We start from the raw sequence: 24,289 nt of genomic DNA, 5'->3' as shown, positions 1-24,289 counted from the left end.
GGAAATCCTGATTTAGAGATTTTAGGGAAGACTAAAATTTTTGTACACACTTTTCTCAAAATTGACTGATCATCTACGGCTATAATTATGGTTACCTTTATTGCAGATATGGATCTATCAGTTTGTGAAGTTTTATTAAAATCGATAAGTGTCACGTCTAAGATTTTCCTTATATTAAATTCGATTTTCATGCAAATCTATTTAGGTCTCGAGTATACATGCAATCTATCAATATGCATAATTTCACGGATTATAATATTCCAAGGATATTGAGGATTCTCGGGATCGGTTCATCGTGATGCAAATCGGGCGACCAGTCGAATCAGGAACAGAAACTGGCCCCGGCCTTTTCTAGCATAATAATCGTCGATGCGTGCTTTGGCCAACGGCTATATGTATCGTCCGAGGTCCATTCGAGATCTGAATTTAAACGCCGGAAGCAGGAGCAACGCGCTGGAACCTAATGACTCGTAGAAAGAGTTGCCTAAGGCTCCGTCGGATCTTCGACACCCTAGGTCAGGATTCTAATAAATCACTGGAAATGATTCCAACGGTAAGAGGCCCAAGAGTAAACTTCCTTGCTTGTTCAACCTATCTAATAAGCCAATAGTAACACAACTCGCTTTGAAAATAATTTCCATATCTACAATCAACAATTTTTAAATTTTGTCTTTGAACAATCTGAAATAGGTGTTAATCGTATTTTACTATTTATTGCTGCTAATGTAATAACAATGCCTGATAACATTCATAAAAATATTTTAGGAAATTTTATTCACAATTCATTCAAAATTTGAGTTTGGTATTTTTAAATTCAATTTGAATGGGCATCAGGAACTACAATGTATCTGAAATGAATGCAAAATGGCGGAAACAATTCTAGAAATACACGACGCAGTATCGTCTTGCGTATCTGCGTGTCCGTGGGATAAAGTACGGTTCACGTGACTAGGTTAGGACGAGGATGACGTGTCGCGGGTTAGCCTGAGGTCACTCTTCTGTGACTCGACTGCTGGTGAGATTGCAATACCGGTAAATCGATAACACGCGAACGGAGAAAAATCCTTTTAAAGTGTGTTTGATATTTGAAAAAATGGGGACTTTTCCCTATAGACTCCCTCTTGATTCATGTCTGGGAAAAATTTTAATGGGAGATTCTAGAGGCCAAAATTAGACGAAAATCAAGAATACCAATTTCTTGACTGAGCCTTTGTTAAAAAGTTATTAATGTTTAAAGTTCCGCCCGTACTGAATTTTTTTCTCGGAAATGCGCAAGATTTCGAGGGTATGTCTATTCACCAAAAATGATTGTAATTGACCCCCGCGATCGAAAATAATTTTTCCAAAACGATTTGAAATTTTTGAATTTTGTCGAAAAATTTCACACTTTCCCGAATTTTTTTCTAGAAACTGGGTAGGATTTCGGGGGTATGTCTATTCACCAAAAATGATTGTAATCAACCCCCGCAACCGAAAATAATTTTTCCAGAACGATTTGAAATTTTTAAATTTAATTGTTAATAACTTTTTAACGAAGCCGCCATCAATAAATTGTTATTCTAGATTTTCGTCTTATTTTGACTTCTAGAATCCCCCATTAAAATTTTTCCCGGGGGTGGCCGAACACCCTGTATAATAATTTCATCGTCAATGAATTGTACAGGATACACTTCTTCTGTGAATACACCTCTGATGAGTCACGTATAATAATTGCGCGTAAACGCGTAACTTTACACACGCTGTTCGCTGTCTTCTTAAATACACAATTACTTGCATTGTGTTGCATTTTACTACGAGAAATCAAAGGTGTGAATCTTGTCAAGGAAACTGAGATATCTTACAAGAAGCCAACTATAATCTAAAGGAAGCCAAAAGATCTGTACTCGGGCCAACGAGACTAGCCAGCAGACGTAAACACAAATGTCCCTGAATTTGACTCCTGTCGTTTGGCAGCCCACGCAGCTGCACCATCGATTACGTGGATATCGCACGAACGCTTTGCTTTTTTTAACTCGTCTTGTCTCGTTGACCCAAGTATAGTATGAATTCGTAAAAAAATTGTTCGAGTCTAAAATAATTTAGTTCAATTAAGTAGCTAATAGTTAAACATCACAAATAAATTATTATAGGTTGGTTTTATTTGTTATCTATTATTCGAATTAAATTGTGTCCGTCTCGGAAGGCTAGGTGGCGCCACTGGGCCCTCCGCCATTGGCTAATGGCGACTCCTAGGGGCCAGTGGGTGCTTTCTTAATTAGTTTTGTCCGTTGAAACGGAATAGAAGAAGCCTCCGATTCGGAGGAAAAGGAGAGGCGAACAACTTTCACGCGACGACGAGCTTCTTCGTATCGGAATGCATCCGCGCTGGCGTCCGGAGGAAACGAGTCCCTCCGGCCGTTTTAATTGCAAATTTCTCCTGTCCGCCACCCGAGCCCCCTGCAAATTGTTCAACGGAACTAGCCGAACGTTGCCATTAGCGCTCAATGATCCGTTGTGGCTTCCAAGTAGCGATTTTTTCTACCGGTTTCCAACAAATTTTTAACCGTTAATCGCGATATATCACAATTAACGAAATTATGCAATAATTTTACAATCGTGGAAACCCCCTACAATTAACGTTTACTTTGTCTACATGTACCGTATGCAATTTACTATCATTACGCTTAAAGTATTATTGTACATAAAGGGCTACCAGCTCGTCTACAAATAAATAATATCTTTTTAAACATAAGATTTATCTAAAAAATCTAGATCCAGAGATAGATGCGTTACCACAAAATGGAATAATAAGCTACGATACAAATCTGAACTAATTTGACATTTACCGGTATTATTCTGCTGGCAATGAAAGGAATTGTACCCCAACTATCCAATTGCTTTCTATTCTCTCCGAAGCAATAAAATACCAAAGTGCACGCACACGAAAGGCATGCAGCCAACCTAATAGCGTCGGGGCATTTTTGTTCAATTTGCTTCGATTCGACGACGGATGCATGAATAGTTCCTCAGATTCGCGCGACACTTTTCCCTCGTTTCGCGGTCCAGATTCGCGCCCCAATGGCGGGGGCAGAGGGGGATGAAAACGAGCCTTCGTTTCGAAAGCGATCCCCCGCGCGGGGAGTAATGAACTTCGATCATGACACGACTGCGTTTCCAGGACATCGTGGCCGTGCAATAAACCATGAAAGTAGTTAGGAGCGATTCGGTCGCTGCGGAGCTGCGCTTTATCTCGATACCGAGCGCAGAAACGCGGAAAACTGTGTGACGCAACGACGGAGGTATGTTTGGAACGCAGCGGCGAGATTTTTATTGGGACTCGCGCGAAGAAACAGACAGCCATGGATTAAGAGGTAAGCTAGAGGAAGGAGGGAGGGTGGGTGAGTGGGTGGGGACTCTGCAATACCAGACCGTATTCGTCGAGGGGCCCAATTTTTTAAAAATACTAAAATAATTATTCTTGATTTTCGTCTTATTTTGGCCTCTAGAATCTCTCATTAAAATTTTTCCCACGGGTGGCCGAACACCCTGTATGTAGCAACTGAGGTCGAGCGCTTGTGAGAGTGACCCCTCTGGTGGCGAGCATGGGAGGCGACGCCACAAATTCTTTCTACCAACAACTTTTATTTTCGATTCGCCGATGTTTTTAATAATCTTAAGGCCAAGGAAAATTTTTGGGCCTCATGGGCCTTAAATTACAATTTGCTTCGTCAGCAAGTGTGAGTACCTCCTAAAAACGACTGCGTTTCTTCGCGAAAATCGACGTGTAGCTTGTTAAGGCCTAGGAAAATTTTTGGGCCTCATGGGCCTTAAATTCCAATTTGCTTCGTTAGCAAGTGTGAGTACCTCCTAAAACTTATTGCGTTTTTTCGCGAAAAATCGATGTATAGCTTGTTAAGGCCCAGAAAAATGTTTGGGCCTCATAGGCCTTACATTCCAATTTGCTTCGGTAGCAAGTGTGAGTATCTCCTAAAAACTAGCATAGCATACCAGTATAGCTTGATGAGCCCGTTTTTGGGCCCACAGAACCCGTACGCGAAATTACCCGAAACCCACTTCCATTTGAGAAGACAGAATCTGGATCAACTAAGCCAAAATATGGTCGAGAGGTACGAGGATATTTTGGGCCCTCGGGAATCACTTCTCTGTTGCAGTCGGTCCCCTTGGAAGGGGGCACGACGACCAGTCGGTTCGATTAGCTACGAGTTACGAAAGAAGCAGGATCTTCGATCGGCGGTAGTAATTAAGCTAAGTGCGACGATCGCTCGACGTCGAATCGAATCGACAAGTTCACGGTCACGGTGGTTCCAGCGCCACGAGACCGACGACGAGAGAAACAAGTACCGAAAACGGTACCGGACACGGACACGGGGACACGCACATGCACACGGACACGGGGCACGGACACCGTGCACGGCAGGTGGATGACGCAAGCGAGATGACTCTACTCGTGGTTATCCCCACCCGAAACCTCGGGACTTCATTCTCCCGGAGGGACTTTACAGCTGACACCTCGCCGCATCTTTCTATCCTTCAGGCTCCCTCATTTGCCAGGGTCTCGCGCGATGCTGGCTTTCAGTAGATGCTTACACACGCCACGCATCCACACAGGCACCGTTGCACCTTTATAATACCATGTAAATTGGTCCGCGCGACGCATCCTACTTGATATATTTATAAGAATTATCGGCCCTCGATCGTAGAGGTATCATTAACCATGCCCTTTCTCTGACGTTCACATCGCGCAGACGCCACGCTTCTTAACCCTCTATAGTTCAAATTATGTTTGGCTTCCGCACAAAAATTACACGATACGTCCATTGACGGACACTAATAACAAACTACAAATTGAAAGGTGAATTTAAAGAAACACAAATTTTTCAGTGTACCTGCTACAGTGTGAGACATTGTAAAACAATTGTTGTATACCGATCATATTGAGAACTGCCCGAAGAATCGTGAGATAAAAAAAAAGTAATTCAAAAATAATAATTTTATAAAATTAAATGAATTATAAATAAACTATAGAAAAATAGACGAGAATGAAAAATAATGAACACATTGTATTCTCTTCACTTTCGAACAAAGATTAATCACCCCGATGAATGTTAACCAATTTCTTAATAACGTTTCGTAAAATGTAGTTTTAATTAAATTATCGCTACGCGGGCGAGCGAACGTCGCACGGAGTCACGTACCCGTCAAATTTATTGTTTCTTTATCGAGCCGTTGCGCGATCTACTCTGATAATTACGTACCGTGTAAAACGATATTAAAGGGATATCGTTTCACGAACGTAGCAGGTGATAAGTAGGTTGCTACCCCGTAAATTTATGTGAACCTCGTGAGGCACGTTCTCTTCCTCGTTATTAGCTGCACATACTGCGAACGGAACGCGGGGCGCTGTGAATGATCGATGCATCGATCGATCCACGCTATGTACGGGACCGAACGATTCGAAATCGGGTCTCGCTCTCGTTTCTTTCGACCGGTGTTCCCGCGGCATCGAGCGTTATCGATCCCCCCCCGCCCAATTATATCGACACAGTTCCACGACGAATAAAATACGCTCGAGGTGCATTCGATTAGCATCGATCCTCCTTATCGACTGTGAAACCATTTCCCAGTTCCGCGCGCGTAAATATGACGCTGTCCATGGAATAGATTGCACGTTGAAAATTGAATCGTAAAAGGAAGATCGAATGAACGTTATTAAACTTGTTCCTAACTGGTAAAAAGCTAACTTAGTAACTAACTCTATCTAAATCTCCATTATCTAAATGGACATAACCTCACACTTAAATACTATAGATGTTGGTGTTAACATAACCTAAAACCTGTCCGCTTTAATTAACTTTTGCTTAGCCAGACTTATCAATGCCTAACTAAAATCAAAATATATGTCACTTAACCTACAACTAATATAGTCATTGTAATAAAACCATGTCAAATCTACCCAACGTCTATTTCTAGTTACACCTAACCTAGCCTGTCAATGTCTAACTCAAATTAAAACATGTGTTCCTTAACCTATTACGAACTGAAACCCCAAGAAGATAACCATGTCTAAACCTAACCCAGATCAATCAATGTCTAATTCAACCACAACATACGTCTAACCTCGCTCACGTAATATCGTTTTCGAATGCAACTTACTTTATCCAAATCCAACTCGTTGCTGTACCTAACCTGCCAGACCTAACCTTGCTTCTACATTGTTCTTTCGAAATTATATTTACTTTCGCTTCCGTTTCTCGAGCCACCCGGTGCATGGTTACGACTAACCTTTCAGCGCCGTTAGCTCGTTCAGGCTGTGTGTTCGCCGATCAATGGTGCCACCGAGTGCAGCACACGAATCGCAGAAACGGACATGGAAAAATCACGGTGATTATTCCGAGGATTACGTCGGTCGTTGACGTTGAAGTTTTCCGGTAAATATCCCGGCTCGGTACGCCGTGCGACCAATAAAATAATTCAACTGCGAGTCCTGGGTAAGCAGTAGAATATACAGTAAAACGCGCACGAATAATAACAGACACTAATTTAAAATGCAAGTCTGTCGAAGCTGCGTTCGACTACATTCTGACGCGCGGTTTGTTGAAAGAATAAAGCCCGACTTCCACTGGCGCTCGACGGGCGCGACGCCTAGCGGTCACAAAGAACCCTAAACCGTAGGGAGTTTTTTCTTTCTATTAATCGAATTCTTGTGAAAAATAAAATGGTACATGTTCGAGAAATTACGTGCAATTAAAGGGGGTTAAGTTTCGCGAGATACGATCGCGTGGTCCGCCATCTATCAGCGTTCGCTGGATTCATTTTCGATAAAGTTCCCCGGGTCGTTAACATTTCTTCGCACGATGCGAAAACCTTTCGCGTCGTCCTATTTCCCTCCCACGGGAATCGCTCCGCGACCGTATTTCTGTTATCGACGAATTAATAGTTCCAGCTGGACCACCCTGTACAAACTTTTAACCTGCGCCCGGCATTAAATTCACAATGGAATCGTTATCCGCGGACCTATCGCGGTCGAAAACAAGATAAATCGTACAATTTATTTGCCAGGGGATCGAAGAGCGAGGATCACGGACGAACCTTTGCTGGCTCGCGTAGGTGCATCATGCGAAGCGCTAAAGCCTGGATATTTCAATAGCGCGCGCACGCTAATGTTGCCCACAGGCTTCGTTTGCCCCGACACAGAAACCTTTCTCGCTCATCTCCGAGCGAGTCTACGTTGTCGTGGCGTGCGTGTATGCAACCGAGTGCAATTAATTGATGCACCGCCGCGTAATGGCGCGGCTAAATGATCGACGAGGTGCACAGTCGCACGATAACGACGCTGACGCCGGAGTTTCGTATGAATTATCCCGACCCCTCCCGCCCCCGACAACGCCATTTTCTTGCAAATACGTTTCCAGCTACGTTACTATTTACGCGCCAATTCTCGCGCGCGCTATCATCGGAGAGGTTAGGTTCAGTCTGGATTATAGGACGATAAATGTGACGTGTACACGCCGTGTTTTATTTTTATTTCAACTACGTTCAACGATGTCTTTTTGTTTTTGAAGACTAAATATAGCATTCTCTGGACAGCCGGAACAACTTTTATCCTGAATATCAATAGATTCGTGGTGTTCTCCGGCACGGAAATGAATCTGAAATGTAAAAAGGAATAGAAACACAGTGTGAATTTAAAACTAGTTGGAACGATACCGTGTTTGGACTCATTTTTTTCGGGAAATCCTTGCCAATTCATTAGTGATACTATCACAAAGGTATCATACAAAATACACCAAATTTTGTTATTTATATACTTTTTTTCTAAAAAAAATCACAAAAATTATTTATTCTCATAAATAGTGCATATTGCACTAGTACCGTTGCACCAAATAAAAAGAAAATGAATTTTGTTATATTTTCGTTTACCAAAGATGTTTGTCCCAGTTTTTTGGAATCAACCCATATGTGGGAAGTATGTGAAGTAATTCGAGCAGCGTGGTATGAAGGAATAGTAAAAAAAACGACATTTCATTGCTTTCATTTTCCACGGATGCACGGCGGACGCGAGCAAGGAAACACGTTCGACATGCATTCATACGCAACGACCCAGTAAAACTAATAAATCCCTGAATACGCTTAATTAACGCGACGCGGTACAATAACGCGGCTAAATGATCAAAGATGCGCGAGGTTAATGACGCTAATGAGACTGTTCCAGCCACGTAATCTAATTTTGTCCTCTTGCCTCTATAGTGTCAAGGCATTTTCGCTGTACATCCCACTTCTAACACGTTTCGCATAATTTTACGGGCGCACAGGCTCGTCTTTCTAACCTAACTTTCCAACATCATAAATGCCAATGTTTGGAATTATTTTCTCTGGGAAAAATTTTAATGGGAGATTCTAGGCCAACATGAGACGAAAATCAAGATTACATAATAGGTAACATTTCTGGCCACACGGTAGATTTTCGGTAAAGAATTTTTTTCTCGAAAGTACGTAGGATTTCGAGGGTATGTGTATTGACCAAAAATGATTGTAATTGACCCCCACAGTCGAAAATAATTTTTTCAGAATGATTTGAAGTTTTTTAATTTTGTTGAAAAATTTGTCCAACTTCCTGAATTTTTTTCTCGAAACTGAGTAGGAATTCAAAGGTATGTTTATTCACCAAAAATATTTGTAATTGACCCCCACAACCAAAAATAATTTTCCCAGAACGATTTGAAATTTTTGAATTTTGTCGAAAAATTTCACACATTCTCGAATTTTTTTCTAGAAAGTGGGTGGGATTTCGGGGGTATGTCTATTCACCAAAAATGATTGTAATTGACCCCCACAACCAAAAATAATTTTTTCAAAACGATTTGAAATTTTTTAATTTTATCGAAAAATTTCACACCTTCTGGAATTTTTTTCTAGAAAGTGGGTAGGATTTCGGGGTTATGTCTATTCACCAAAAATAATTGTAATTGACTCCCCCAACCGAAAATAATTTTTCCAGAATGATTTGAAATTTTCGAATTTAATTGTTAATAACTTTTTAACGAAGGCTCAGTCAAAAAATTGATATTCTTGATTTTCGTTTTATTTTGGCCTCTATATAAATATAAAATTTTATATTTACGTAAAATTCTCATTTTATATTTTACGTTTATATAAACATCGATTTCACCAAAACGTCGAACCAAAGTACCTCTTCGATTCGTTCTCGACTCTATCACACATAATATCATTACAAGCGGCGAGTAATTCGATCTTAATTTCTAGTTAAACCGCAATTAGTAAGGAAAGAACTCAGATTCTCATGGTCGCAGGGCTGTATGGTCGTCCTAGCACGATCTGCCAATTAGAATAGACCGAGCTCGCTTTCAATTTCACCGGCGCTCTCGTCGCGGTGTTTCCTAAGTTTGTCTCCGACACGACAGTAACGAGCAGCCGCGCAAGCATTGATGATAACGTTTTAAAAAGCGCGAGACACGCGACATGCGGGAAGCAAGGATACGTTTCCGGTGAAAGTTTGTCGTCTCTTTCTCAGACGTAGACACAAAGAGATAACTAGCGAAGCAATGACGAAATACCGCGGCGTTCACCGCACCGTACGATCCCGATCTGCATCTGCCCGGTTATTATCCCCTAAATTATGCACTGTCGGGGAAACTTCATGCCACCGGACTGCATAATGTCATTATACCGGGGAAGGGAAACTTACGGAAGAACGCGACCGATAAGATAATTGCCACGAACGTCGAACGAATCGCGTTTAATCGCTTCCAATCTCGAACGTAATTATACTTTGATACTTTCAACGAAGAGAAAGATTGCTTGGAATTCTATACGCGTCCAGGGTTACTGTCAAATCCTAAATGTTCGTTTTTTCAAATTTTTACTTTATCGTCTCAAGAAGCGTGCAAAAATCACACAGTGACGGGCAAAAGTTATTTCAAGTAACAAATAAGCTTTTATTTATTCATAAATAACAAATAAATTCCAGTAATATTTTTTCATCCGTGAAAATATCATCGTTGGATCGGTGAGGATCTCACGATTAAAATGAGTCCAAACACGACCATATTCGGACAATGTTTAATTACACCCAAAAAAAAATTTTCAAAAATGACTTGAATAACGTATGATTAAAAATGGTTCGAAGCGGGCCGTGTTTGGACTCATTTTCATCGGGCGAACATCTACGATCCATTGATAATGTTTTCATGAAGATACAACGAGAACCGTGAAGATTTTAATTGTCTTATTTATCAGCTACCGGCGCTTTCAAGTGAATTGATGCTGTTAATTTTTTCAGTACATTCATGGACTCAATATTGTCTTACAAAGGCATTTGTAACCTCGTTCAATGAATCACTAACAAAATTAGAAGCGCACGGCGTCACCTGGAACAACAACGGACCGTAAGACGATGGTACACCTATCGATGTAATTGTTACAATTATCTTTAAACGTCGCTTTAGAAATCGCGTATTGCCGATCGACTGGCCTTGACCGTATTCCAGTTCGCTGAAAAGAATATATATTTATGTAATTCCGTGTTACACAGCGTATTCGTGTAATTAAGAAGCCAAGGCGGCGCACGAGAACGCGTCTACCGTCTCTAAGAAGAGAAAGGATTTCACTTGGATAAAACGGCCGAACGGGGAAAAGGAGGCTGCGCCATTGCTTTGTAATAGACCACCGGTCTCACGCTCGACAAAAACGGGCCTGCTCGACAATACGATGAATAATTGATTTACAGTTTCACTCTTTAGCGGATCATGTAACGATAAGGGAGCCTAATTTAATTACTTATGGACAACCGACGTGAAGCATGGCCCGTGGCGTTCGGCCCGCCGCGGTGCAAAACAAGAAAACCGCTTTCACTCATCGATGGCATTTTTATTCGGGGAAGTACCTCTTTCTTTCGGTTTGATTAATCGTTCCCGAGCTTTCTTTTTTACTGGCCACGTAGAATTGTTCCTTTTACCGGTAACGACAACTTCGAGACAAATTCTTCGAGGAAAAAGTGAGGGCATAATTGTGTCGAAAAAAAATTGGGCCAGTCGCGTCGAAAAAATAGGTCGCTGCAAACTCGGTACCAAAATTAATTTATTTGGTCATCGTTTATAACAGGGTTCACGTTAAATTTTAAATCTGTGTATTTGTGATTTCATTGCAATTTCTATTGTTTCTGATACATTCAGATGAAATTGTAAAAAGAGAATCAAATTTTTTAAAATAATAAATTAAATTATTAATATACAGGGTGTTGGCCCCAAAACGGGCCCATCAAGCTATACATCGATTTTTCGCGAAAAAACGCAATGTTGTTTTTAGGAGGTACTCACTCTTGCTAACGAGGCAAATTGGAATTTAAGGCCCATGAGGCCCAACAATTTTTCTGGGCCTTAACAAGCTATACGTCGATTTTTCGCGAAGAAACGCAGTTGTTTTTAGGAGGTACTAATACTGGCAAACGAAGCAAATTGGAATTTAAGGCCCATGAGGCCCAAAAATTTTCCTGGGCCTTAAGATTATTAAAAACATCAGCGAATCGAAAATAAAATTTGTTGGTTGAAAGAATATGTAGCGTCGCCTTCCATGATCGCCACCAGAGGGATCACTCTCTCACAAGCGCTCGACTATCAGTTATTATATACAAGGTGTTCGGCCACCCCTGGGAAAAATTTTAATGAGGGATTCTAGAGATCAAAATAAGACGAAAATCAAGAATACCAATTTGTTGATGGAGGCTTCGTTAAAAAGTTATTAACAATTAAATTCAAACATTTCAAATCCGTCTGGAAAAATTATTTTCGTTTGCGGGGGTCAATTACAATCAATTTTGGTCATTAGGCCTACCCTCGAAATCCTACCCATTTTCTAGAAAAAAATTCGAGAAGGTGTGAAACTTTTAGACGAAATTAAAAAATTTCAAATCATTCTAAAAAAATTATATTTAGTTACAGGGGTCAATTACAAGTATTTTTTGTGAATAGACACACACCTGAAATCCTGCGCATTTTCGAGAAAAAAATTCAGAACGTGCGGAACTTTAAATGTTAATAACTTTTTAACAAAGCCTCCATGAATAAAGTGATATTCTTGATTTTCGTCTTATTTTGGCCTCTAGAATTCCCCATTAAAATTTTTCCCAGGGTTTGCCGAACACCCTATATTTATATTAAATTATTAAATTATCAATTGTTAATTTCATTTACATATCGCTAACATCGTCTGAGCAAACAATCTGTCTTGCACCGATTACTTTTCAGTTACGAGCAAGTACTTGACACAATAACGTGACGGAAATCGCCATGGCGGCTGTAAAACACGACGTGCTTTAACGCTTGTCAAATCGGCCCCCGATGGCCTCGCCGCTTTTTCCTTCTTGCGCTATTCGCGAGGTTTCAGAAAAACACGGGAAAACGTGCTGCTGGACGATATTGTTTTATCGTTCAGGAAATCCGTCGGCCATGAACGACCAATGAAATATTAACGACATTCGCATTAACACGTCCGTTAAAATGTCGATGCATTACATTCAGAGTGTGATACGAGAAATTTCCAATATCCTACATTTTATCGCCTATCTCATAAATACTTCAACGTTCATGCTTCGACTAAATTATATTGACCATTGTGTCAGACCAAGTTAGCCATTAATCGATTATATTTCCGACTGATTGCGTGATCAATCACTTACGATACAATTACAAAATGTTCGAACTTTAAATCGAAAATGAAATGTTTCGTACACATCCGTCACGAAACGCAAAGTTGTTACGAGACACAATTTTGGCAGAAATAGGTTAGCGTGCACTTTTCTTGTTTCTTCGTGATCCGTCTGAAAACACGTTCGCGGCAGAGAACAAGTCGCAACGAACAATAAAGCTGGAATCGATGCACGCTTCTAATATCTGTCGTGCACGGTCGGGGGGAAAAAAAAGAAATACACGTTTAATAACCGTGACGAATAATATAACCGTATTCGACTTTTCCGCACGACAACGAGCCTGTGGAAACCACTAGCGAGCGGAAATATATTTTCGTCCTGGTCGTTTCTCGGACGATTATCTCGTGTCCGCTTATGCAATACGCCCGGGGACGCTCGACGAAATGATCATTCACGCCAGAAATCAATTTTCCGCCGAACACGCCACCATTCATCTGCTACGAGGACGAAACTGGCACACTAATCGATATCTGGCTTACGATTTTACGGTGGTAAACAATCTGGTGATTCCTAACCTCTTTAACGAGCCGACAGCCGGAACATTTTCACGGAATTTAAGGTTATGCAAAATCTTACGAAATTATACGCGTTATATACCAAAGCCTGAATTACTTCATTATTTCCTAGATCAGACGTGAATCTAAAAAGGTTAAGAATTACTCACTGGTTTAAGGAACATTGTAAGATACATTTTCGGTCGTTCGATCGTATGTTTCGTGTCCCCGTGAAAACCAGCTCGCAGGTTTTTTCGAACATGCTGTCCGTGGAGTACATCAATGGAATTACAGGACACAACACGCACACACATACACATAGCCTGGAGTAACGTTATCCCCGAGATACCTGGCTGGCTTTATCGTCGCGATGCGTGACGAACGTTCGTTTACGTACGTACGTTCCGTAAGGAGATTCTCAGTCCTCTTCCTTGCCCTGTTCCCTGCTGTCGTTCGCCGACCAGGCACACCAACTACTAACAATGGAAAAAATATCGCGTACGAACTAGTACCGATTCGTCGCGTCGAATGTTCAAATACACATCGAATAATATTTGGATATCGAGATACAATTTGAGGTTAAACTTCGATTCGATATAACGTCGACTTCTGAAAGAGGTTATCTTACGATCAATTTACACGCAGCTTGGAAAATTGGGACAATCGAAACTTATCGCGATGTTTTGCTAACCTTTTACGCAAACAAATGTACAAACACTATGCCATATTGTGTTTTATAGTTAAAAGACAAACGAGGATAAAGTAACATTTCTTAACCGGTCCGGCTATTCTCGATGCAGCGTTGCTCTTCTCGTCGCCGTTAATGGCGATCGCAATTCTTTCCGTGACTCGACGATTCGGACGTTAAATCGTTAATTGCGGAACGTAACCGCGATCAAACTTTCCCGTCGCGGAAGGAACTTTTTTTTTCACCGCGCGATTTACCTCGTGACTAGCATCTAAGGACCCTTTTTGTTTTCGCGAATCAACGGTACCCGGGCTCGCAAATTTCTCAACGCGTTAACTGCCGTGGTGGTCACCGGTGACCGTCACTGTAAACTTACGTGTTGCAACTAAACTAAACACATTTTGTTTAATAAATCCCTCCATTTTTAACATACTTATTTCAAGAAAATTAAACGAATACGTTGCTTGGATTTTTTCTAACCTTCAATTTTGTATCTTTATTTCGTCAAAATTAAATGAACCAAAACGATAGAAGCGACACAATTAATTAAAATTACTATAACGACTCTATTTTTAAAGGATTATATAACTTGGATTGTTACGTCAGACTCGTTGAAAGCAGTATGCTTATAGGTTATGTCAATAGGAAACGTGGTTTGTACTTTTGTCGTGTCTTTTTGCTCTCTGGTAATTCACACGGGCAAGTTTTACGGAATTTTTTTGGAACGTCGATTCTGGAAAAACAGCATTGAATTCTGTGCGTAATAAATTGGTCAGAATCCTCGCGAAGAAGTTAACAACTCGTACGGGAGCTAACTCGAGCGTGCACCCATGCACGCTTCGTTTCGCTGAAATAATAACGAAGATCTTCGACCCCGTCACGCCGTCACGGCGTAACCAGGAATTCCATGTTCCCTTTTCCTCGTATTTTTACCGAAAATTATGAAAATCGCGGCAAGATTGTTTTTTCGATTGCGATCTCGTATATAATTTTAATTAATTGCGGACGGAACCCGCACCATATCATTCAAGGAGTAATTAGCACAAAATAGTAGAGCAAGAGTAATATTCAAAACTATGTAACAGGTACTCAAGATCTGAAGTAATTAATTTAAAAAAAGTACAAAACTGAGACACATCGGAATACATTATTTGCTTGGGTTATAAATAGCCTGTGGATTTCATTGAGAATGATAAAAAAAAATTACATTGTCACACGAAATGACAGAAATTGACGAGCAGCGTTCGATGTTGCGAATTTCTCAAATTATTATTTGCATGGGAATATTATGGGCATTTAGTTCGTTGCATAATTTTTAAAAATTATAAACCTACATATATATCTTCGAATTTTTGTATCTGTCTTTTTATTTGTTCTTTAAGTAACCACGTTCGATAAATAATCGGCGATTGATAAAATAGAAATAATCTTTAAACGATACCATAGGCGAATTTTGCCTGTGACGGAATTAGATCATTTTAAAGATACCTGAGTTATCAGCGTCAAATAAATATGGATACTGAAGTATCTTTTGTTGGTACCATACGCTGTACCTTCATATGGTGTTTTATTTCTACTTTACCGACTATGGTGAACAGCCACAGACGCCATAACACAGACGAGGTATACGAGTATACCGTACGATCGTATACCTCGTCTGTGATTACGCCTTATGGACTTTATTGAGAATGGCTAAGTTCACGTAATTTCTCAATAGAACGTACCGTCACATACTCGACATATGTGCTGCGAACAAAAGCTGAGCGGGAATTTCTAACGATCGTTGAGTTCCAGGCATCATCTCACATGAGCACGACGTGTTAAGAATAGTTTCTGTTGTTAAAATTCTGTTATTAAATAAAGAGAGTACATTTCATAGTGGAATACGAATTATTATACAGCCCCTTCACAGAATCCTGTTTTAACAGACTTTCGTCGCCCGATCTGACTGCCATACCGACTTGAAAATTCGGAGGTGATTTTAGCGCCCTGTTCTTATAGATAGCGGTCAGTTGAGAAACTATTCACTGAATTAATATTGATAGGCAAACAGCTGTAGTTTTGCGTAATTATATGTGAGTTGACTATACAGGGATTGAAATTCAATTCTAAATCTGTTGGTAATGTTACAAATGACACGAAAATGGTAATGGGGTTACGAGACTCCATAAAAATGGGCCGAAAAAATACAGTGAAAGATCTACTCTTATACCTCGTCTCTGACAATACTTTAGAATCTTTGATGACTCAATGAAAATGAAAACTAACCTAGCAAAGAAGCTCTATATTTATGATGACCTATGCAAGGGGGATCGCAGCCAATTTGCTAATATTATTTAGTTTTCAATTAATAATTGCATAACCCAGCCAAGAGCGATACGATTATTAATTAAGCGGTAAATAATATTACCCAGGTCTCACCACGTGGAGGTTGCTGCGAATGGAGACCCGCCCTAACCGATTCCCAACCACCCTCCATTAATAAAGATCTTCTGTGACCAGCGATCGTTGGTCGAAGAAGAAACAAACGAAAGTGCAACCAATGAAGGATGCACAACCAACGAAGAGAGTTGAAAGAATTTTCTAAAGAATTTGTCTTCGAATAAAAATAACCTGCTTAACATAATGATTAACCAAACTATAAATCTAAATTCGTTTATTATATCAAGAAACAATTCTAAATTCACAGCCATTAGCTCTGTGTTACCCACGATAGATAAGCTTTTTTATCGTGGGTGACACAGATTACCAGGTCTCACCACGAGGAGGTTGCTGCGAATGGAGACCCGAAGGGAGATAGATGGAATCAAAGTTCCATCGATCTCCCTTTTACATTCTTACAAGCTAGATTACTAAACTAGAGAAATAGAAGGAAGCAATGTTCCTTCGATCTTCCAGTTTAGTTGCACCAAGTAATTATTTCGTTTTAAATGGGGTGAAGTTATATTGTAGGATACGCGACGCGACGCGATACGACGCGACGTCGATCAGCAGTGATCGACGCAAGGAACGAGATACGCGACGCGAACCGAGTAACTGGTCAAAAATGTCAGCTCCGTTGCCTCTTGGCAAGTCCAATCGAAGGGGAAGTGAATCGACGCACCCGGCACAGAGGTTCCCCATTTCTCCCACGCATCCTGTTGGGAGCCAGATGGACCCAACTCGAGACGACTGACTGAGAGAGGGAGCGTGTGCCGGGGCTACCGTAGACAGGAACAGTCCCTGATCCCCTCTAAGGCCGAAATACGCTTTCTCTTGGATCGTCTCGCCAGAGGGCGGCAACTGACCCTTCGGATCAGCTAAACGGCCGATCACTTGCTTTCTACATCAAAGCAGTGGTGACCGGAACGAGAAACGGGAGAACGGGTGAACGAGAAGCTAGTTGGTAAAAGAATTACTTGGCACATACGCAGACGCATACATGAGAGTCGTCGATGCTTATATCTAATTTTACCAAGCAATTATTTTGTTTAAAATGGGGTGAAGCTAAATTATTGGATACGCGACGCGATGCTGAACCGTGCAGCAGATGAACTGGACGAGAAGAAACGAGAGTACGAGTGAACGAGAAGCTAGGTTAATAATTGCTTGGTATTTACGCAATGTCCCGCGATGTCCCACGATGATAGAGGCCTGTAAGTAATCTGAAACAAACTAAAAGAGGCGGCATTTGCGATTAGTTAAACAATTAAATATAATGAATTGATAAACACTAAGCCCTGAAATAAAATAAATGGAACCAGAGAAACCAGTGACGTAAAATAGACGTGGACAAGAGCACAGCGTATACAATAAGCAACATTTAGACGAGAATAAAATACGGGAACAAACACATTTGCAAACAAGAAGCCAGAAGTAAAATATGTAAGGAATCCAGACAAATGAAAACGAGGCGAAACGATAGATTCAAGCCCAGTAGACATTTGAATGTCGATAAAGAAGTGAGAAATCGGAGATTGAGATATCATTCACCACTGTGTCGATAGTGGTCGATGAAAGAGATTTGTACATGCAATATAGAATGTGCATCGAACAAACCAAACAAGGAACAAGGAGACCAAAGTAATAAAAGCAAGATGGAACCCCACATTCAAGCCCAACAGACGCTCGAAGGTCGAAAAAAAAATTAGAAAAGGGAGATTCGGAACTCGCTCACTACTGGTCACTAATGGTCAATATTGGTCAGCAAAGTTGACCAGTGCTCGGCCAGTGGTCAGTAGTGGCGAGTAAAGGTGGCGCGCAGACCCACGGCGGTCACGTCCGCCAGCGCCGAGAAAGAGAGAAGAAGTGAGAGCTCGCCACCGGCAGTTAGCCTGTTAGCCTCAGGCAGGCGAGTGAAAGGGGAGGGGAGGACCGTCCTTGACGCGTTCACCAATCAATTAACGGTTGACCGTGCCTGTGACCGAAAAATAAATATTCTACGCAAAATGGTATTAAAACAATTATTTATACAACCCACGCTATCGAGCATTATTTCAACTATTGCCTGATGTTAATTAATAATTATTGCAAACAATAGGTATGAAAATATGGAGAAATTCGAGGAGACTGAAAGTTTCCTTGAATTTCTGTCGAGAACCAAGGTCGTATCACGTACATCACGTATACGTTTCTTCGACCTTCTGTCCTCTATACGATACTTTCTTTTGTATAAGTTTCTATCTTTCGTTTCTTATCGGTAAATTGTACATGCGTCACTAAAATCGCAAAACGATATGTTACAACGCCCAACAAAACATATATTAATGCACATGAAGATGAGTTGTGTATTTTGGATCGTAAATTTGGAAAATATTCAAGCATCCAGGGGTTTAATCTCGAAACATGCGAAAACCATTCTCAAGTCGGTCAATTGGAACGTTTTAAGAATATTAAAAAATATTAATCGTGTTGGAAAAATTATTTTCGGTTGTGGGGGTCAATTAGAATCATTTTTGGTGAATAGACATATCCTTGAAATTCTACGCATTTTCGAGAAAAAAAATTCTCGTCGAGGTTATCCCAGGTAGGACTCGCGATTGCAAAAGAAATACAATAAACATTCCAAGCTACCGTTTTTCTTTTGACGCTATGTGAAATACACACGAGGTATACGAATAGACCTGTCGCCTTATGGACTTTGATGACCCAATCACTCTGACTGCCATACCGAGTTATTTTTTTTAAGTAAATAAGGATTTTCGGTGTAGTTGTCAATGAAGTACATCCTTATGTATTTTAATAATCTTAATCGATTGGTTACTCCAATGAAATTAATTGATTGATGCTCAATTCTGGACCGTACAACTTTCATTCCGTTAAAAATTAATACAATTTCTGTAATTTCATTTTCTGTCTCACTTCCTCTTGTGTTCATTTCTAAATCTGTTGGTAACGTTGCGAATGACACTAAAATGGTAATGGGGTCTCGAAACCCCAGAGAAACGGGTCGAAGAAATACATTAGGTGAAAGGTCTACTCATATAAGTACCTCGTCTGTGGTGAAAGGTCTACTCGTATACCTCGCTGTGGCGACATACAGAACGTATAGAATGTATATGTAGAATGTATAGAATGTATAGAACGGAAGACAGAATGGAATAAGACTGCAGCTCTACCAAATGTGAGAATCAAAACTAATCTAGTGAAGAAGCTCTGTATCTCAAACCTATGCAACGCAGATCGCAGCCAATCTGCTAATATCATTTAGTTTTTCTTAATAATTGTATTACCCAGTGATACGATTATTAATTAATCGCTAAATAATATCACTCAAGTCCCATCGACCGTTAACTACGATGGAGAATACTTAGGCCACAATTTACATTCAAATTATATTACGTATATTTAAAAATTAAAAACCCTGATTCTTAGCGTAGTCGGTACTTCAGTTCATGGGACACGAACCACAGACAACATAGAATCATAAACGAGATGTGAAAAAGCATTGGATCTATACCGTACCTAGTCCACGATCGTGACTCTATGAAAAACAGTGATTGTCATTTCGTCGGATAGATGGCGAATGTTTTGTCCCATAAATATTACGATTGGCTTTAAATTTCAGTTTCTGATGAGCGTAGAAAACTTGGTCCATAAGATTAACGAACATTGTCCACGATAAAGTATTTGGTTCCATCTTTCGACGTCGAAAGATTTTCTGCTTAATCAGGTTTTCGTTGTTCGTAAACTTGCGAGAATTGACTGTTCGTGGTAGCCATCTAGCGGCGAGATGGTCGAACGAAGGTATCGTTTATTTCTGTCTGCTGTATGGGATACGCGATTCTTTGTCATTGTCGTGTGAAACTGACGTCCTGTAAAATTTCAAGGGGCACGTCGACCAATCGGGAGTGCCGACGACAAAATTTACGTACAGATATATTACTGACGTGTCCACGAAAAGGAGACTACTTCAAGGGTTTATGATTATTCTCGTTTTATATAAGTGGAAAGCAACTGTGTCCGACGGATCGTGGTGTTAATCGTAAAGCGACTTGTTAGAACCAAGCAACGAAATTATGGCTACGATGATAAACACGTTCGTGAACGCTTTCTCCAACAGACTGTGAGTATCGTTCTCGTCGCCCAAATGCTGTAAAATTTTCGAACGGAATTGCTATCTGCGCGATAACGTTTTATACGTTTCGTTTTCGTTTCGCCGCGAGTCCATTAGTCGTCGATGCGTTTAATTCTATTATTTTTCACGCTCTGTTTCTGAAACGTAACGACCGTGATGATGTAACCCGTATCAGCGTTATAGGAACGTTTTCGTATCGTAATAAAAGCGTCGAAATTCTCTTCCCCGGGCATCGTTTTTGATATTATTTATCGTGATTTGCATCTTTTCTTATCAACGTTGTTGGTATATCTTGCGCGACCTTCAGTCGTCCACGTATATTCTAGAACTTTATTAATCTGAATATTTGATGCAGAAAACTTTTCGAGTACGAGCATAGTCACTGTGACGTGCGTCGTGAATACATCACGCCGTGAATCCACAGTTTCGACGCTTCTGACAAACCTCATTATACGATTCTCAAAAATTATTCCTCGACAAACCCCGTGCCCCGTCCCGCGTGTTTACCTTGCATTAACACCTTGTCAAACGTAAACTTCCCGTAAACACCTCGCGTCATTCGATTGCAACCTTCGTAATTGACGCAACACCGAGATTAATAACGTGACATTTTTAAATAATGCTCGTCGTGTTTTTACGACACCATTCAAGAACGATGTTCTTTTAAATGTCACGTTATAATAGTCTCTGAAAGTCATCGAAACGTTCAGTAATGTTTTTCTGAATGTAATTGCACGATATTGTTAAATAACACAATTTTGCACGTAATTACATCACCATTACTAAAAGTTAGTTTTTTTTAATGAAACGATTTATAAATTTTATTCACTGACCTAGTAATAGTAATAGCATAATGCAAAGAAAAATTCTCAAAATACAACATGATCAGAGAAGCTAGTTGAGGAATTAGAACATAGTAACAATGGCTAGAAATTACAATTCAGGAAAGAAAAGCAATATTAAATTTATGTTGTCCGTTCTGTCATAAAATGATTTGAAAATGAAATGTTGGTAATCATATTAGAATTGTTCTTCCAAGACTGATGACCCAAGAGAAAAGAAAAATTATAAATATAGCTAAGATCAAAAAGTTTGTCCTTCTGATATTTGTGTTTACGATAAAAGGAATGAAAGTAAATTCATTGCATTTAAATCAGATGGAAAGAGCCCAGTGCTGAAGCAAATCAAAGTAATTTACAAGCCGCTGTAAAGTATGGGGGCAGTGGTTTAATGACGTGGGGGCGTACGGCTACATTGGATGTAGGAGAATTTGTACTTATCAATGATATTATGGTTAAATATGTGTATTTAACGCTAGAACTACCAAAGCAGTCAAAATGAGCTATTCATAATCTATATATGCAAAATGAAAGGTTTGATTCACTGACTCATCAACGCCCAGGCTAAAGCCCTTGGACATAAAAGCTGAAGTTTTGCACAGTGGTTTCCTTTATGATGTATACAGGAAATAAGAGAGAATATTCTAAAATTCAACCCCTAAGAGGGTGGAAAAGGGTTATTACTAGACTGTGGATGTTTATGCATTTATGGGAAATTTCAATCCTCAAAAAACTACACAATTTAATATGCAAAAATATAAGAAATACTTAAAGTAAGATACGAATTATTATATTTAGGGGTTGAGACAGCCCTCTGCGAAGCTGCAGTTTCATTAATTCTATTAATAAAAATGTGAATTTGCATAAAGATCCGTAGTCTAGTTATTACTAATAAACCTTCTAAAAAATTAATTCGACTTAATTTTTGAAAATTTACAATTGTCTATGAGAGAATGAATAAACATTTCCATTGCATTGTACATTTCTTCGCGTGTTTATCATTTTAATTGCTTTGGTGCAAATAAAGACGCTATAATTGTCGGTAGTTTTAGTGTTAAATCCGATCGTGTAACAAGTTTAAAAAAACAATTAGGAAACATACGATTCACGGTGCGATAATTGCATTGTACATGATTTCATCGAACGTTGTACAAAAATGTTTAAAAATCGAACAGCGTGAACGGAAAGTCCCAGAGTGGGGAAATAAGACCTTCGTGGCATCGAGAGCGTTGAAATCGGTGACCCGAAGGTCTTTGCGTTCACCTTGTTAGTCACAAACGGCAGTTTATGTGTACTTAAGATAACAATAGATTTTTCTGATTGCAGCGAAGCACCGGTCAGGCAACATTTGAAAAATGTTTACGCCTGCCTGTCCTTGTCGACAGTCACGGCCGCGGCAGGAGCCTGTGGCCACCTCTACACAGACCTCCTGCAGGCTAACATGCTGACGACCCTTGGCTCGATCGCGTTGCTCCTTCGTTTGTCAACTTTGCCGGATAATGGGAAAAATCCGAAATTACGATTATGCTACCTGTTGGGATTCGCATTTCTGTCCGGTATCGGGTTGCATCCTTTGCTTGAGCTGGTCGTTACTGTCAATCCGAGTATCATAGTAACTGCATTAATGGGTAAGACGTCACATTGTCACGGTGTATCATTTAGAACGTTTACCATTACAGGGCTACCAACAATCAGTGATATGGTATAAGCACTGTTAGGACTCGATAAATTCTGTTATCGAAACTATGAATTAATCTTGTTAATTTGTCGAGGATATAGACGTCTATGTAAATACGTGGTATAATAATGTTATTAATTTTTCAGGAACAACTGTTGTATTCGTATCGTTCAGTATCTCGGCTCTTCTGGCCGAACGAGGCAGTTGGCTATACCTGAGCGGTACCTTAGTTAGCTTGCTGAATGTTCTAGTTATGTTGGCATTCGTCAACGCCTTCCTACACTGGTCCATACTGTACGAAATTGATTTGTACGCTGTATTGTTCTTGGTGTGCGGTTTCGTTATTTACGACACCCAGTTGATCATCGAGAAATTCCACGCGGGCAGCAAAGATTTTGTTCTGCACTCCTTTGATCTCTTCATTGATTTCCTTACTATTTTCCGTCAGCTTCTTATCATCCTCACAAAAAAGGTAAAGATCAATATGCGATAGCAGGCAGTGTTGCCGCACATTTTAGGTTTCAAACTGGGCTGCTTATCGTTCTAATTTTTTGTTCTTCTCTTTTACAGGAGTTATCAAAAGAACGCAAACAACGCAAAGAGTAAAGTGGGAACGAAGGAAATTGTAAAATATCATACCATTCAAGTAAATCCATGAATTAGAGGTCTTCATTTAATCTATCCATACGTAATGCATATATTTATTACGATAAAATGAATTTAAAATAATACAGCTTATCCATTACCGTCGAGACAAATTTTAGGTACGCGTTGGCCGTATAAACGCAATAATAATATTAATTTCCAATTCCTTAGTTATCATTTTCTTTTTCCTTTTTTTTTTTTTTTTTAATTATCTATTATCTACTAGATTTATATACATGTATACATAGACATAAATTTATTGTACTATATTTTTATCTTTCAATAAACAAAATTTCCCAGCGTTTCTGGGCTTTTCTTGATCAGGCAAAGGTTAATCACAACACGTTCCGTGCCATACTTTGCGTATAAACCACTTGGAATTTTTCATTCGAACCGAACAAATTTCTAAAAATTTATTGCAAAGTCATGCAGCGACGTTTGAATCGCCAAAAATTAGTCTGGCACGGAGCATGTTAAACGCAGGAAAGGAAATACCAAGATGTCGTTACAGGACTAAAGTCTTATTTATTAAAATTGTAACTTTACACGTATGATTATTATCATTTACATGCGTATAGAAAACAAAAATTACGCGTCACGCATCGATCTTTATGAATATAAAAAATGTACGAAGAAATAAATCGATGATAATGGAGTTGGTAACA

General features: G+C 39.8%; 1 protein-coding gene across 1 annotated transcript; it reads left to right on the top strand.

The window, feature by feature from the left end:
- The first annotated feature begins 20,235 nt into the window (after positions 1 to 20,235).
- On the top strand, positions 20,236 to 24,279 carry LOC122404496 (probable Bax inhibitor 1). The gene is made up of 4 exons (XM_043408489.1): positions 20,236 to 20,450; positions 22,628 to 22,929; positions 23,126 to 23,451; positions 23,550 to 24,279. Exons 1-4 carry the CDS (start codon positions 20,404 to 20,406, stop codon positions 23,583 to 23,585), a joined length of 711 nt encoding a protein of 236 aa, XP_043264424.1. The 5' UTR covers positions 20,236 to 20,403; the 3' UTR covers positions 23,586 to 24,279.
- Positions 24,280 to 24,289: the final 10 nt, after the last annotated feature.

This window comes from Colletes gigas, unplaced genomic scaffold, assembly GCF_013123115.1.
Source record: "Colletes gigas isolate AHSC1104 unplaced genomic scaffold, ASM1312311v1 Colletes_gigas_Sc00003, whole genome shotgun sequence".
Lineage (NCBI taxonomy): Eukaryota > Metazoa > Arthropoda > Insecta > Hymenoptera > Colletidae > Colletes > Colletes gigas.
This window is presented reverse-complemented; position numbering and strand designations above follow the sequence as displayed.